We start from the raw sequence: 16,149 nt of genomic DNA, 5'->3' as shown, positions 1-16,149 counted from the left end.
TACATATGAAAATATAAAATTTATATTAAAAATAAATTAAAATATATATAACTTATTTTAGTACTCACTTGTTATTTTTTTTTTAATTTAATTGTTATCCCAAAATAAGGTTATTTAAGGAATACGGGTGAGATAGACTCTGAGCTTCAACAATAGTCAAATTTATCCATCATCTGTTTGTTATGGCTTCTTCTAGCCGTCAACAAAACAATCATTCTCCTTCTACTTCTACTGTAATTTGTTTCTTTAAGATTGTTCTCAGACAAGCTCTTCAAGATGAAGACTTTGTAAGCATTTTCTCGTCTTCTCCATCCCCTCTTTTTCTTTTAATCTGTTTATCTTTTGAGATATTGTTTAGTTAACAAAAAATTTCTCTCTTTATTCCTCTATATATAATTTTTTTCGTTTATAAACATTTTCTTCATAGAACAACACACATGGATGGCTTCTTAGTCGCAAATATAGTAATAGTAAACTCCTTCTTCTTATCATCTAGATCATTTTCTATTTCCAATAATGTAGACTTAATTATAATTAATTTTGTAGCAGAAGTACATAAAAAAACTAATAATAAATACATAAGATGAATGAAAACCTAAAAACATATTTGTTAGATGGTTATATTTTATGTACTCAGTATGTATTCTTACTACAAAATTAATTACGATTAAATTTACATTATTGTTAATGAAAACTGATCTAAATAACATTTTCACTAATTAAGATTAGGAAATATAGGAAATATCATAGTACATATTGCGGTGATTTGAAAAATTATCATATTCATCATATTTTTCGTTATGCACGAGTTCTAATCTTGTTATTACTGATTTGGTCCCTACCAATTTTTATGTTGGACAATCCCGTCGTTTAACATTTTTTTATTTCACTCATAGTCTCTAAATATGCTAATAATGCTGCAAAATAGCTCTTTGAAATTTGAAATTAGTCTCTTCTTTAAAATAAGTGAAAGATTAATCTTTACCTACATGCAAAATTTAGGACTAATATGTTTGGACTACTTTACTGCACTATTTATAATTATTAGTGAAGGATGAATTGAAAGTTTAATGTTATTATTAATTTATTATATAAAGATGATAGCCGAAAATCCTTAAATAGTTTGATATATTTGACTAAACTGTTTAACATAATACATGTCTAACATCTTGGTGAAGACATACTAATGTGTGTCACCTTATTGTTATTATGGTTGCTAACACCAGGTTCATAACATTGCAGAAGTTACCAATAAGCACTGAAAAATATGGTTCTGACCTATCAAACCCATTGTATCTTAAGCCTCCAGATGGTACTGAATGGAGAGTAGAGTGGACTAATCATAATGGTGAAATTTTGTTTAAAAACGGTTGGAAAGAGTTTGTTGCATATTACTCTCTTGATCATGGCCATTTGTTATGGTTTGAGTGCAATATTGGAACATCTCACATGAAAGTAAACATATTTGACATGAATTGCCTCCAAATAGAGTATCCTGCTAATGATCAGATCAAAGAGCAGCTGACAAGCAGGGGTCAGCAGCCGGTGAAAAAGCAAGAAGAACAAAAAATTAGAGATATGGATAGCAGTCGCAACACCCAAAACATGAGACTTAACGAGGGACCGCAGAAGAAAAGATTGAATGAATCATTGCCAAGAGAAGTCTGGGACCAACCGAGGAAAAAACTAAGAGCACTAGTGTCATCTGGTTCTAAAGATAGACACTTGGAAAATGACACACAAATTAAGGATGTAGAAAGAAGCTTCAATTCGCACGGTATTAAATCTAAAGAAAAAAATCATGAGATGCCAGTGTCTGTCAATCAAGATTCTAATGGTACGTGTCTCATAATTAGATCATCATTTCCTTTTGTGGATTTAACCGTTGTTTTTGAGTTACAACTTGCAACTGCTTTCTATACATTATAGTGGTAGTTTCTAATTCTTTGTTTCCAATGTACAAGGTAAAAGGAATAGAAGAAGAAAAGATTCTGAATCTCCTGTTATGCCCTGTCCTACAAGACTTGAATCTCTGAAAGAAGCTAAGAAGTTTAAGTGGGAAAAGCCCTCTTTCATCATCAAGATAACGCAACGGTCTCAAACGAGAGCACCATGTGTAAGTATAGGTTAATACATATATCATGTTGAAAATTATGTATCATGTAGACTTCCATGTGCTATCATTCTTTCAAACTTTTGTGTCTTATCTCTAACCATGATAACATAAATATGATGTGCTGCAGTACTTTTCAACTAAATTCTACAGAAAGTATTTTGAAAATAATCCACAAAATGCAAATATAAGGTTTGGAAAGAAGTTGTTCCCTGTTAAATTGATCTATAGGCCATCATCATGTGTTGCCTTTATCTCTGCTGGTTGGAACCTTTTTGCTCGAGCTATTAAATTACAAGCCGGAGATATTTGTTTGTTTAAGCTCATCAATAGAAAAGATCCGGTGCTTGATGTTCATATTTGTCGTCGACAACGCCGCGGTAAGGCAATTGTTTAGGAATTCTTTAGCCGTGTTATTCTGTAAAAAATTAAGATATCAGTACAACATAGCATTATCCTCGTTAAAAAAATTTATAATAAAAATTAATTGACCCCGTGTTTGAATTGGAGTACATTTTACAAATCTTTAATTCTTCCCTTCCTTGCAACATTTATAGCAGCAGAATTCCAATCTCAAGGAAACTATTGTTAGTTTTGGCCAAAAATGCAGTTAGCTTATGAATGCAATGACTATGTATTTGGTCCTTAATGTAACCACAATTTGTTATATAAACTAATCTTATGCTAAAATTTGTGTTGGTCTCCAATCCTATAAATATAACTTTATCCAAAACTCTCCACAAGTAAAATTCATGCTAATTTCTTACAATTCTGTTGTGATATTAGAGTCACTTAAACCAGTGACTCATGGGATTCAACTCTTCAAAGAAGTTAAGGAGCTCAACTCACATAATCCCTCTTTTATGGTCAAGATAAGAGACAGTGATCCAAGGAGATCAAGGCCTGTAAGTTTATTTCGATACATTTTATCGATGAAAACATAATATGCCATGCAAATTTCTGAGTGCTAGTTTATATTTAGTTTTACAAATTGTAAGTTTATAACTATTTTTTACCATGGTGATGCAGAACTTATCAGCTATCTTCTACAGAAAGTATTTTAAAAAGAATCAGCAGAATGTAAAGTTACAGTTCGGAAAGGAATCGTGGCCTGCTACGATAATCTACAATCCGACGTCGAAAAACAGCTTTATTTCGGCTGGTTGGAGTTCTTTTGCTAGAGCAAATAAATTAGAAGCTGGAGATGTTTGTGTTTTTGAGCTCATCAATGAAAAAGATCTATTTGATGTTCATATTTGTAGAGCCCAATGCTAGGCTAATATATTAGAACTTCAGGAACTAAGAGCTCATAATTCTTAAATAAGGTTAATTTCGTGAAGAATGTATCACCTTTTTTTTTTCTTTTCTGTTGAATCAAACTTCTACTGTATCCAATCCTTTTTGGTTTGGACCAGTTATATATATATATATATATATATATATATGAACTAAGTGTTTTAATTTTATTTCTTGTTTTGTCACTTATGATTGCATTGTTATTTCTCAAAGTGAAATACAAGGTTGTGTGTGGTGTACAAATAACATGTCTCTTAGTATGGGTTAGTATAAAGATAAAAAAAAGTGAGGCAGAATTTTTCATAGATTTAATTCAAAATTGTAATTTACCTATGAATCTAATCCATGAACGCAGTAAAATAGTATATCATAAAAAAGACCGAAGATTGATCAAATATAAAATAATTATAATTAATTTTGTCTATTATAATTCCAATATTTGTAAGATTTTTTTTAGAATACTAATATATATACTAAATTTGTGCTTTCTATTTTGAGAGAATTTTTTTTATTTAACAAATAAAATTTATAAAAATTGAAAAGGTAAAGAATTCTTTCAAAATATTTTTTGAGTCTTTTCCACATTTAAGAACCTTATTGATACATTAAAGATAAAACCATTTTTAACTACCACTAGAATTTTAATTTTCTGTAATTAAGAGTTCAAACACAGTTTTTGGTTTATCACGTCTAGTTGCACGGTGTGTGTTGTTTTTTCTTATATATAAGTACGTTCTTTCATGAGAGTAGAGACAATTCCAGTATTAGATTTGATGACAATTCTTTTGGTATTGCATCGAGTACTTTCATGAGAGTAGAGACAACTCATATCGAGGGCAAAATGATAACTTCATCATCCACCACCTCCTAAATACTCTTCTGTTGCTGTCGTCTTCTTTCGCTTTTTCAATTAACTTGTCTTTTTACCAGAGACTGTAACTGTGTCTGTGAACTAGAAGAACATCCATGGCTTCCTCTAGTTTCCAAGTGACCTGTTTCTACAAGATTGTTCTTAGACAAAGCCTTGAAGATGGAAATCTTGTAAGCATTTTCTTCACTTTATATCCTCTTTACTTATTATATTATTTAATGCATGCATTTCTCTTTGTGATTTTTCCCTTGTAAGGGTTTCTTTCATTTATGCTTATTACTAAGACTAGTTTCATACTTTCATTTGAATTGCAGACCATACCAAAAACGTTCAGTATGGAATTTGGTGACGGTGTTCCAAATCCAGTGTATCTGAAGCCTCCAGATGGCACTGCATGGAAGATAGATTGGTCTGAGTATCATGGTGGCATTCTATTTGAAAATGGTTGGAAAGAATTTGCCTCATATTACTCTTTGGATCATGGCCATATGCTGTGGTTTGAGTACAATGAAACTTCTAACATTCAAGTAAACATTTTTGACATGACTTGCCTTGAAATAGACTATCCTTCCTTGGATCACATCAGCGATGACGATTCGATTGAGATCTTGAATGAACTGCCGCCACGAGGCTGGCCGAGGAAAACAGAGAAAGCAGCACCAAAGACACCATCTGCTTCTACAAGTAAAATGTTCACAAGTTCTGCCAAAACTGAAGGAGTGAAATGGTGCCCCAAAATAGACTATCCTTCCAAGGACCACATTGATGATGGCAACATGGTTAAGGTTGAGAATGAACCGCCACGAAGAGGCCGTGGCCGGCCGAGGAAAACAGAGAAAGCAGCACCAAAGACACCATCTCCTTGTACAAGCAAAATGTTCACAAGTTCTGCCAAAACTAAAGAAGTGAAATGGCGCGCTGAAATACAATATCCTTCCAAGCACCACATCGATGAGGACAACATGGCTAAGGTCAGGGACGGATTTATATTGGCAAGTGCCCCCACTGAGTTTTAAAAATTTTATATATAGTATATAGTAAAAATATTTTTTTTCACCACAAAATAAATAAATTTGATCCCATTTACTTTATTTATTTTTTTGGTTCACAATATCTATAGACAAATAAAAAGATAAGAGATTAAATGGCTTTTTTATATTATAAAATATTATATTTATCATTTAATAAAATAATTAAATAAATAATATAAAAAACTAATAATAATAACCTATTCAATTTAAATCATTTTAATTTCTCAAAGCGTTGTTTCAAGTCAGCTTTTTTTCTTTCTGCTCTCTAACTCTCTTTTTTATGGTTTAAAAATTGTTCAAATAATCTAAATATATAATGTTGTCATCCATTCCTTTTCCTGAATATTGCTTTGCTTCACTAACAGCATGAATGCGTGATTGTTGCCTCTATTTTTAAGAGTAATATCTTCCGTTCAAATATATTAAAGTAAAAATTCAAGTACAGTTTACTTTATGTTAGATGAAAATTTGATTAAATGAAATCGTTATCAACTAATTTAATTAAATAAAATCGTTATCAACTATTAATTTCATTCTGATTCATCTTTTTATATTATTCTATTTAAGATCTTCTTGAGAGTTAGTTCATATATATATATATGTGAAAAAGATTAAACTTTTTATGCTCTATTGTATGGCTTTTTTTTTCATTCATACAATTAATTTTATCACAGAACAAAAAAAAATTATAGCCAAAAGCAGCAGTAGTAGTGTATATATGGTTTCACTGCTACTTTCATGAGGGATTTTTTTATTCTGTTTCATGAATTGATTTAAAAATTGTATTTGATTAATGAATTTGATTTTAATTTTAATTTTGTGATGTTAAATTATTAACATATTATTATTTTAATTTATTTGTGAGATAATTTGAAAATTAATTATAATAATAAATATAATTATAAAAATAATTATCATATTATGTATATTTTGCTCCACTAATAAATTTTTTTGGATCGGTTAACGTTGAGAATGAACAGCCACGAAGAGGCCGAGGCCGGCCGAGGAAATCAGAGAAAGCAGCACCAAAGACACCATCTCCTTGTACAAGCAAAATGTTCACAAGTTCTGCCAAAACTAGAGCAGTGAAATGGTGCCCTGAAATAGACTATGCTTCCAAGGACCACATTAATGATGCCAACATGGTTAAGGTTGAGAATGAACCGCCACGAAGAGGCCGAGGCCGGCCGAGAAAAACAGAGAAAGCAGCACCAAAGACACCATCTGCTTCTACAAGTAAAATGTTCACAAGTTCTGCCAAAACTAGGTGCCCTGAAATAGACTATCCTTCCAAGGACCACATTGATGATCACAACATGGTTAAGGTTGGGAATGAACCACCACGAAGAGGCCGAGGCCGGCCAAGAAAAACAGAGAAAGCAGCACCGAAGACACCATCTGCTTGTACAAGTAAAATGTTCACAAGTTCTGCCAAAACTAGGTGCCCTGAAATAGACTATCCTTCCAAGGGCCACATTGATGATGACAACATGGTTAAGGTTGAGAATGAACCGCCACGAAGAGGCCGAGGCCGGCCGAGGAAAAAATTGGAAGCAGCAGCAGAAGTATCATTTCCTTCTACAAGTAAAATATTGAGTAGTTCTGTCAAAACTGGAGATGTGGAGAAGGGCCCTGATAAACAAAACTGGATGCAGTGTTGCAAGAATGAAGAAGCTAGTGAATCTGAATGAAGAATGCAGTGTTGCAGTGTTGCAGTGTTGAAAGCAACGTACGCAAGTATTCCACATAAAATACTTTACATATGGCGTATTGCATTTCATGTAATAAATATCTTATTGTTCTTAGGCTGTGTTTAAATTTCGTTCAAATGAATAAAAATTACTGTGTTGTTTGAAGCTTCAACTTAGCTACAAGTAACTTTTATGCAAATTTTTATGGTGTACATGTAAAGTTGTTCAAGAGGCAAGGAAGTTCAAGTCAAATAATCCCTCTTTCTTAACCAAGATAAGGCAAACTCAACTATCTGGATCTTCACCAGTAAGTTGACACATTTATCTCTGTCAGAAACATTTTACGTTTGTTTAAATATGACATAATAAACTTGTACCAATTTACCTATTATTCCAATACAATGAATTAAAAAAAGTTATACACTCATTAAAAGTTATTTACATTGGAATTTTTTATGGAATTACTGAAACTCTGTAAATAATTAGTAACTTTCTAAAAAGTGACAAGTATAATAAATGAAGGAGAATGAGTAAAATAGGATCCAAACCATAAATTGCTTTGAAAATAAGTAGTTGGGCAACTTTTGATTAAGTACTTTGTCCAAATAACATCTTATACTACCAACAATATAAAATTCTACATGTATTGTTTCTGCATGGATCACTGATATATTTCTAGTTATGGTACTAAGGAAATAACACTGCAATGCAACCATTTAGTATGATGAAAACTACGACTCTGTTACAACTCTTGATCCCTGAACATACTCCATTGATCTGCAACACAAGTAAGCAAAGCCATTGGCTAATCATGGCTTCGACGAATATGAACCTTAAGTTCTGGATCTTGTCTGTTAATGAGCTCAAAGATGCAAACATTTCCGGCTTTTAAGTTATTTTCTTTAACGAACAAGCGCCAATTAGAGATAAGGGCATTCTTCCTATTTGGATAATAGATCATTGTTGCATGCCACTGCTTCTTTCCAACTCGTAGAATTGCATACTGCTTCGTGTTCTCGAAGTACATTCTGAAGAAACAAACTGGAAGATTCTGCAATCATATCAGAATAATTCATCATCATGGTTCACAACAGTCTCAATTTTGCATGACATACAAAGTTTGCACAGAGATAAATGAATCAACTTACTGCCGGTGATCCTGTTTGTTGCTTTTGCTTAATCTTGATGACAAAAGAAGGATTTTTCGACTTGAACTTCTTTGCTTCTCTAATAACTTCAGATGTGTACCAATAACCATAAACAAGGTATTTATGCATTTTAGAAACAAAGAAAATAAAAAAATTAAACAAAAGCAGTAGAATCTAAAAAATGAAAGAATGATGAGATTATGAAACAGACCATCCATATCTGGTCTGGCACGTTGAATTATTGGCAGCTTAAGATCTGCTGTCTCTTCAGATTGACCATCTTTTTCATTCTCGACATGCATCTTCAAGTTTTGTGTATTGGGATTTTTATCTTTATCTTTAGTTTTGATGGCACTTTTCATTTTTTTGCTTGTAGAAGCACGTGATTGCTTTGGTTCTGCTATCACTTTTTTCTTCGGCCGGCCTCGGTCCCTTCGTGGCGGCGGTTCATCCAAAATCTCAACCGAGTTGTCATCACCGATTCGACCATTGGAAGGATAATCAATTTCGAGGGCAGTCATGTCGAATATGTTTACTTTGATGTTAGAAGTTCCGTTGTACTCAAACCACAACACATGACCATTCTCCAAAGTGTAAAATGTAGCAAACTCTTTCCAACCCTTGTCAAACAAAATCTCACCATCACGATTAGTCCAATCTATTCTCCATTCAGTGCCATCTGGAGGCTGGAGTTTCACTGGATTTGGCATTTCACCACCATATTTCCTACAGAACTTGTTTGGTATTTTCTGCAATGCCAATGAAACTGTTGTTGGTAACCATACTTAGTAAAACTCACAATCATAACACAAAATTGGCCAGATAAACAAAAATTGGTTCGACTCACTCTATTTGTATCACTCAACCTCTTAACAACCTTCTAAGAATTAGGGGTGAACGCGGATCGGATCCAATCTCGGCAATTTTTAAGTTTGGATCTGATCCGCACAAAATATCAATAAAATTTGCGGATCGGTTCAGATCGGATATCGGATATATTCGTAAAACACAAAATATTTTAAAATATTATTTTTATTAAAAAATATCAATAAAATTTATTTTTTCTATTCTTTAAAAAATGTGTACTCTTAAAATAATATTAAACATATTTTTTTAAATAATAAATTAAAATAATACAACATATATGATAATTATTAGTTGAAATAAAATATATAAAGAATATTTATTTATTTCTTTATTTTTGCAGATACGCGGACATGTGAATCGGATATGCGAATATCTACACAAAATCCGAAATCTGATCGATTAGTATGCGGATCTGATCCGATCCGATCCGATAGTCTTGCAGATCGGATCTATATCCGCAATTTTCGGATCGAATTCGGATAAATACTACGGATATGCAGATCGGATCTGATCCATGAATACCCCTACTAAGAATTATTCTTCCCTAACAGCAGCTTTGTTAATTGAGTTACTACTCTAACTAACAATAAAAATTTCAAAACTAAAAAAGCATAAATATTGAAGAGCATATATTATGCTAGTAAGAAAAGAAACCATGCATGTGTGTGGTTGTTACCTCACATGAAAAATATGACAAAAATAGTGAAACACAAGAAGTATATATGAAAAAATTTTTGTATGTGTGAAATAAAAACAGTAAAAGATAATGAGGATAGGAAAGGAGGAGAAGAAAATTCTCACAAGATATCCATCATCAAGGCTTTTTCTGAGAACAATCTTAAAGAAACGGATCACAGTAGACAGAGAATTCTTATTTCTTTGAAAGTTAGAGGAATCCATAGTTATGGATATTCTTCTTGTTCACAAAGAATAGGTGGATATCTTAAATAAGAAGAATAAAGTTCTTTTCATAAATTTCAGGCATAATTTTTGGATTTTATATTTAATTTAAATAATAAATTGAAAGGAACAAAATTAAATTCCCAATTAAGTGCCTGAATTTCATATCGAAATTTTTTTTTATTTTTACATTTTAAGTAATTTGAACAAAAAATAATAAAAATTAAAATAAGATTTTTTTAAATGTGTCTAAATTTCATATATAATTCCTAAGTTTTATAACTATAATAAAATATTTTTTATATATTACTTTTGATCTATACAGTAACTAAACTCATTTAAAATTAAAACTTGCATGAGAAATATTTTTAAAGTAATACTAGTATGTGGTATCAATAACAAAAAAATTGTATCATTTTTGTAATTCATTAAACCTATTAAATAAAGTTAGACGATGCTTATTTTTTTGGAAGTTAGAAAAAGTTATAGCCAAGAATGATTTTCTTGTTCACAACCTAGATTTCAGGCATAATTTTTGAATCGCACATTTAATTTAACAAAAAATTAAAAAAAACAAAATAAATGTTCTGTTTTGTGCCTAAATTTCATATTAAGTCCAATTTTTTTTATTTCTACTTTTTAAGTAATTTGAATAAAAAATGATAAAAATCAAAATAAAATTTGTTGAATGTGCCTAAATTTCAGATATAACTCTTGAATTCTATAACTCTAATAAAATATTTGTTATGTATCATTTTTTACCTTTAAAGTAACTAAACTCAATAAAAATTAAAACTTGCATTAAATATTTTTTTAAGTGATACTGGTTTGGTATCTGTAAGAGAGACCGTATCATTTTCATAATTCATTAAACCTATTAAATAAACTTAGATGATGATTTTTTTTCGAAACTAGAAAAAGTCATAGCTATGAATGTTCTTCTTGTTCACAAAAAATCAGTGGATATCTTAAATAAAAAGACAACATATAAAAAAGAACAAAGTAAAGTTCTTTCTATATGCATATATTTCAGTCATAATTTCGAGATTTTACATTTAATTTAAATAAAAGATTGAAAAGAATAAAATTAAGTTTCCTATTATGTGCTGAGTTTCTTTTTTTTCTATTTTTATATTTTAAGTAATTTGAACAAAAAAGGATAAGAATCAAAATAAAATTCTTTGAATGTGCCAAAATTTTATACACAATTCTTAAGTTTCATAATTCTAATGAAATATTTTTTAGATATCACTTTTGACCTATGTGATAACTAAATTCATTTAAAATTAAAACTAGCATGAGAATATATTTTTAAAGTGATACTGATATGTGGTATCACTCTATTTGTATCACTCAACCTCCTAACAACCTTTTAAGAATTAGGGGTGAACATAGATCAGATCGGGTCTAATCTCTGTAGTTTTTAAGTTTGGATCCGATCCGATCTGCACAAAAGATCAATAAAATTTGCGAATCGGATCAGATCGAATATCGGATATATCCGCAAAACACAAAATATTTTTAAAATATTATTTTTATTAAAACTCACAATCATAACACAAAATTGACCAGATAAACAAAACTTGATTCGACTCACTCTATTTGTATCACTCAACCTCTTAACAACCTTCTAAGAAATTAGTGGTGAACGTGAATCGAATCGGATCGGATATGGCTAAAATTTCGATCCGATCCGCACTAATATCATGGATCGGATATCGAATATATCCGCAAAACACAAAATATTTTTAAAAGCTTATTTTTATTAAAAAAATATCAATAAAATTTATTTTTTCTTTTCTTTTAAATATGTTTACTTTTAAAATAATATTAAACATACAATTTTTAAATAATAAATTAAAATAATACAACATATATGATAATTATTAGTTGAAATAAAATATAAAAAAATATTTATTTATTTATTTCTTTATTTTTGCGGATACGCAGATATGCTGATCGGATATACGAATATCTACCCAAAATCCGCAATCTGATCCGATTAGTGTGTGGATCTGATCCGATCCGATAGCCTTGCAGATTAAATCTATATCCGTAATTTTTAAATCAGATACGGATAAATACTGCAGATATGTGGATCGGATCCGATCCATGAACACCCCCTACTAAGAATTATCCTTCCCTAACAACAGCTTTGTTGATTCAGTTATTACTCTAACTAACTAACTAACTAACAATAAAAAATTCAAAACTAAAAAAAGCATAAATATTGAGGAGCATATTATGCTGGTAAGAAAAGAAATCATGCATGTGTGTGGTTGTTACCTCACATGAAAAATATGACAAAAATAGTGAAACACCCAAGAAGTATACATAAAAAAATTGTGTATGTGTAAAATAAAAACCGTGAAAGATAAAAAGAGGATAGGAAAAAAAGAAAATTCTCACAAGATATCCATCATTAAGGCTTTTTCTGAGAACAATCTTAAAGAAACGGATCACAGTGGAAAGAGAATTCTTGTTTCTTTGAAAGTTAGAGGAATCCATAGTTAGTAATATTCTTCTTATTCACAAAGAATCTGTGTATATCTTAAATAAGAAGACAACATATTAAAAAAAAATAAAATAAAGTTCTTTTCATAAATTTCAGGCATAATTTTTGGATTTTTTATTTAATTTAAATGAAAACAAAATTATATTTCCTATTACGTGCCTGAATTTCATACTGAATTTTATTTTTTTTATTTTTACATTTTAAGTAATTTGAACAAAAAAAGATAAAAATCAAAATAAGATCTTTTAAATGTGTCTAAATTTCATACATAATTCCTAAGTTTTATAACTATAATAAAATATTTTTTAGATATCATTTTTGATGTATACAGTAACTAAATTCATTTAAAATTAAAACTTGCATGAAAAATCATTTTTAAAGTAATACTGGTAAGTGGTATCGGTAACAAAAAAATTGTATCATTTTCATAATCCATTAAACCTATTAAATAAAGTTAGATGATGTTTATTTTTTTTAGAAGCTAGAAAAAGTTATAGCGAAGAATGATTTTCTTGTTTACAACTTAGATTTCATAATAATTTGCACATTTAATTTTGATAAAAAATTGAAAAAAATAAAATAAGATTTCTGTTATGTGCCTAAATTTCATATTGAGTCCAATTATTTCTATTTCTACTTTTTAAGTAATTTGAATAAAAATAATAAAAATTAAAATAAGATTTGTTGAATGTGCCTAAATTTTAGATATAATTCTTGAATTCTATAACTCTAATAAAATATTTTTTATGTATCATTTTTTATCTCTACAGTAACTAAACTCAATTAAAATTAAAACTTGTATTAAATATTATTTTTTTAAGTGATGCTGATTTGATATTTGTGAGAGAGACAGTATCATTTTCATAATTCATTAAACCTATTAAATAAACCTAGATGATGATTGTTTTTTTCGAAACTAGAAAAAGTCGTAGCCATGAATTTGTTCACAAAAAATAAGTGGATATGTTAAATAAGAAGACAACATATAAAAAAATAAAATAAAGTTCTTTCTATACACATAGATTTCAGTCATAATTTTAAGATTTTATATTTAATTTAAATAAAAGATTGAAAAGAACAAAATTAAGTTTCCTATTATGTGCTGAGTTTCATTTTTTCTATTTTTACATTTTAAGTAATTTGAACAAAAAAGGATAAGAATCAAAATAAGATTCTTTGAATGTGCCTAAATTTTATACATAATTTTTAAGTTTCATAACTCTAATGAAATATTTTTTAGATATCACTTTTAACCTATATAACAACTAAACTCATTCAAAATTAAAACTTGCATGAGAAAACATTTTTAAAGTGATACTGACACGTGATATAGTAACGAAAAATTGTATCATTTTCGTAATCAGTTAAATCTATTAAGGCTCAGTTTAGGTAAATAGTTTAATTAAGCTCTTTTTAAAAAAATAACTTAAACAATAAGTAGTTATATTAAAAATAGCTTATAAATAAGTTATTTTGTGTTTGGATTTTTAGTTTTAAAAGTGTTTATTTTATAGAAATATGATAAAAAAAATAGTGGTATTAATACTACTACTTTTTATAAGTCAAAAATAAAAAAAATTACTTTTAAAGTTTTGCAAACGGGTCCTAAATAAAGTTAGATGATGCTTGTTTTTTTTTGGAAGCTAGAAAAGTCATAGCCAAGAATAATTTTCTTGTTAAGAGAGAATAAGTGAATATCTCTAATAAGTAGACAACATATAAAAAAGAACAAAATAAGGTCTTTGTACGCACCTAGATTTGAGGTATAATTTTTGAATCCCACATTTAATTTAAACAAAAAATTAAAAAAAGAACAAAATAAAGTTTCTTTTATGTCCCTAAATTTTATATTGAGTCCTATTTTTTTCTATTTTTACTTTTTAAGTAATTTGAATAAAAAATGATAAAAATTAAAATAAGATTGTTGAGTGTGCCTAAATTTCAGATATAATTCTAGAATTCTATAACTCAAATAAAATATTTTATATGTATCATCTTTTACTTCTACAATAACTAAACTTAATTAAAATTAAAACTTGTATTAAATATTAATATTTTAAGTGATACTGGTTTGGTATCTGTAAGAGAGACCGTATCATTTTCATAATTTATTAAACCTATTGAATAAATTTAGATGATGATTGTTTTTTTTTTTCGAAACTAGAACAAATCATAGCCATGAATGTTCTTCTTGTTCACAAAAAATCAGTGAATATCTTAAATAAGAAGACAACATATAAAAAAGAACAAAATAAAGTTCTTTCTATGCGCATAGATTTTAGTCATAATTTTGAGATTTTACATTTAATTTAAATAAAAGATTAAAAAGAACAAAATTAAGTTTTCTATTATGCGTTGAGTTTCATTTTTTTCTATTTTTACATTTTAAATAATTTGAACAAAAAAGATAAGAATTAAAATAAGATTCTTTGAATGTGCCTAAATTTTAGGCCAAATTCTTAAGTTTTATAACTCTAATGAAATATTTTTTAGATATCACTTTTGACCTATATAATAACTAAACTCATTTAAAATTAAAACTTGCATGAAAAAAATTATTTTTAAAGTGATACTAATATGTAATATCGGTAACAAAAAATTGTATCATTTTCGTAATCAGTTAAACCTATTAAGGCTCAGTTTAGATAAATAACTTAATTAAACTCCTTTTAAAAAAGTAACTTAAACAATAAATAGTTATATTAAAAGTAGCTTATAAATAAGTTATTTTGTGTTTGAATTCTTAGTTTTAAAAGTGCTTATTTTATAGAAATGTGATAAAAAAAAATAGTAGTATTATGAGAAAAGTCTTTTTTTTTAACTTCTCTATAAGCTCCTAAATAGCTTCTTAAAAAGCTGCAATTTGGTTTTATTATGAGAGAAGTCATTAATATTACTACTTTTCATAAGTTAAAAGTTCAAAAAATTACTTTTGAAGTTTGTGAAATGGCCCTAAATAAAGTTAGATGATGCTTGTTTTTTTTGGAAGCTAGAAAAAGTCATAGCCAAGAATAATTTTCTTGTTAAGAGAGAATAAGTAAATATCTCTAATAAGTAGACAACATATAAAAAAGAACAAAATAAGGTCTTTGTACCCGCCTAGATTTCAAGCATAATTTTTGAATCCCACATTTAATTTAAACAAAAAATAAAAAAAAGAACAAAATAAGTTTCTGTTATGTGCCTAAATTTCATATTGAGTCCCACTTTTTTCTATTTCTACATTTTAAGTAATTTGAATAAAAAATAATAAAAATCAAAACAAGATTAGTTAAATGTGCCTAAATTTCAGAAATAATTCTTGAATTCTATAACTTTAATAAAATATTTTTTAGGTATCACTTTTGACTTATTCAATAATTAAACTTATCTAATATTAAAACTTGTATTGAATATTATTTTTTAAGTTATACTGATATAGTATCAATAACGAGAGACCGTATCATTTTTATAATTCATTATACCTATTAAATAAAGTTAAATAATGTTTATTTATTTATTTATTTATTTGAAGTTAGAGAAAGCCATAGCCATGAATGTTCTTCTTGTTCATAAAGAATCAGGGACATCTCTAATAAGAAGACAATATATGAATAAAAGCAAAATAAGGTTTTTTCTATATGCATAGATTTCAGGTATAATTTTTTGATTTTATATTTAATTTAGATAAAATTAAAAAAAGAATAAAATAAGATTCTTTGTTATGTGTCTAAATTT

The 16,149-nt window shown here is 28.5% G+C and overlaps 3 protein-coding genes across 8 annotated transcripts in view; 2 read left to right on the top strand and 1 right to left on the bottom strand.

Annotated features, from left to right (window-relative positions):
* Positions 1-139: 139 nt before the first annotated feature.
* On the top strand, positions 140-3,455 carry LOC107471894 (B3 domain-containing transcription factor VRN1). The gene is made up of 6 exons (XM_016091422.3): positions 140-287; positions 1,243-1,837; positions 1,965-2,116; positions 2,244-2,493; positions 2,900-3,018; positions 3,143-3,455. Exons 1-6 carry the CDS (start codon positions 183-185, stop codon positions 3,386-3,388), a joined length of 1,467 nt encoding a protein of 488 aa, XP_015946908.1. The 5' UTR covers positions 140-182; the 3' UTR covers positions 3,389-3,455.
* A 716-nt stretch (positions 3,456-4,171) lies between these two features.
* LOC110276724 (B3 domain-containing transcription factor VRN1) overlaps positions 4,172-16,149 on the top strand; it is a 33,918-nt gene continuing 21,940 nt past the window's right edge. The window contains exons 1-4 of one of the 6 annotated variants that reach the window (XM_052255432.1): positions 4,172-4,450; positions 4,595-5,272; positions 6,292-6,636; positions 6,811-7,167. In XM_052255432.1, the coding sequence (XP_052111392.1) occupies positions 4,376-4,450; positions 4,595-5,272; positions 6,292-6,636; positions 6,811-7,002 (1,290 nt within the window). In that variant the 5' untranslated portion in view covers positions 4,172-4,375 and the 3' untranslated portion in view covers positions 7,003-7,167. Of the gene's footprint in view, positions 4,451-4,594; positions 5,273-6,291; positions 7,168-16,149 lie in introns of those variants that run through there. The other 5 variants (XM_052255434.1, XM_052255433.1, XM_052255430.1 and 2 more) reach the window with 5 other exon arrangements.
* Positions 7,583-8,492, bottom strand: LOC110276721 (B3 domain-containing protein REM16-like). The gene is made up of 3 exons (XM_052255438.1): positions 8,362-8,492; positions 8,151-8,216; positions 7,583-8,053 (listed from the first exon to the last, which is right to left on the bottom strand). The coding sequence occupies exons 1-3, from the start codon at positions 8,362-8,364 to the stop codon at positions 7,808-7,810; spliced, it is 315 nt and encodes a 104-aa protein (XP_052111398.1). The 5' UTR covers positions 8,365-8,492; the 3' UTR covers positions 7,583-7,807.

Source organism: Arachis duranensis, chromosome 10, assembly GCF_000817695.3.
Source record: "Arachis duranensis cultivar V14167 chromosome 10, aradu.V14167.gnm2.J7QH, whole genome shotgun sequence".
Classification (NCBI taxonomy): domain Eukaryota; kingdom Viridiplantae; phylum Streptophyta; class Magnoliopsida; order Fabales; family Fabaceae; genus Arachis; species Arachis duranensis.
This window is presented reverse-complemented; position numbering and strand designations above follow the sequence as displayed.

Excerpts from the sequence above, each read along its gene's own strand:
- LOC107471894 (XM_016091422.3), top strand. The coding sequence starts at position 183 with ATGGCTTCTTCTAGCCGTCAACAAAACAATCATTCTCCTTCTACTTCT. Across the intron at positions 2,117-2,243 it reads CTCAAACGAGAGCACCATGT|TACTTTTCAACTAAATTCTA; the intron begins GTAAGTATAGGT and ends GATGTGCTGCAG. Across the intron at positions 3,019-3,142 it reads ATCCAAGGAGATCAAGGCCT|AACTTATCAGCTATCTTCTA; the intron begins GTAAGTTTATTT and ends ATGGTGATGCAG.
- LOC110276721 (XM_052255438.1), bottom strand. Across the intron at positions 8,054-8,150 it reads AACAAACAGGATCACCGGCA|AATCTTCCAGTTTGTTTCTT; the intron begins GTAAGTTGATTC and ends ATATGATTGCAG.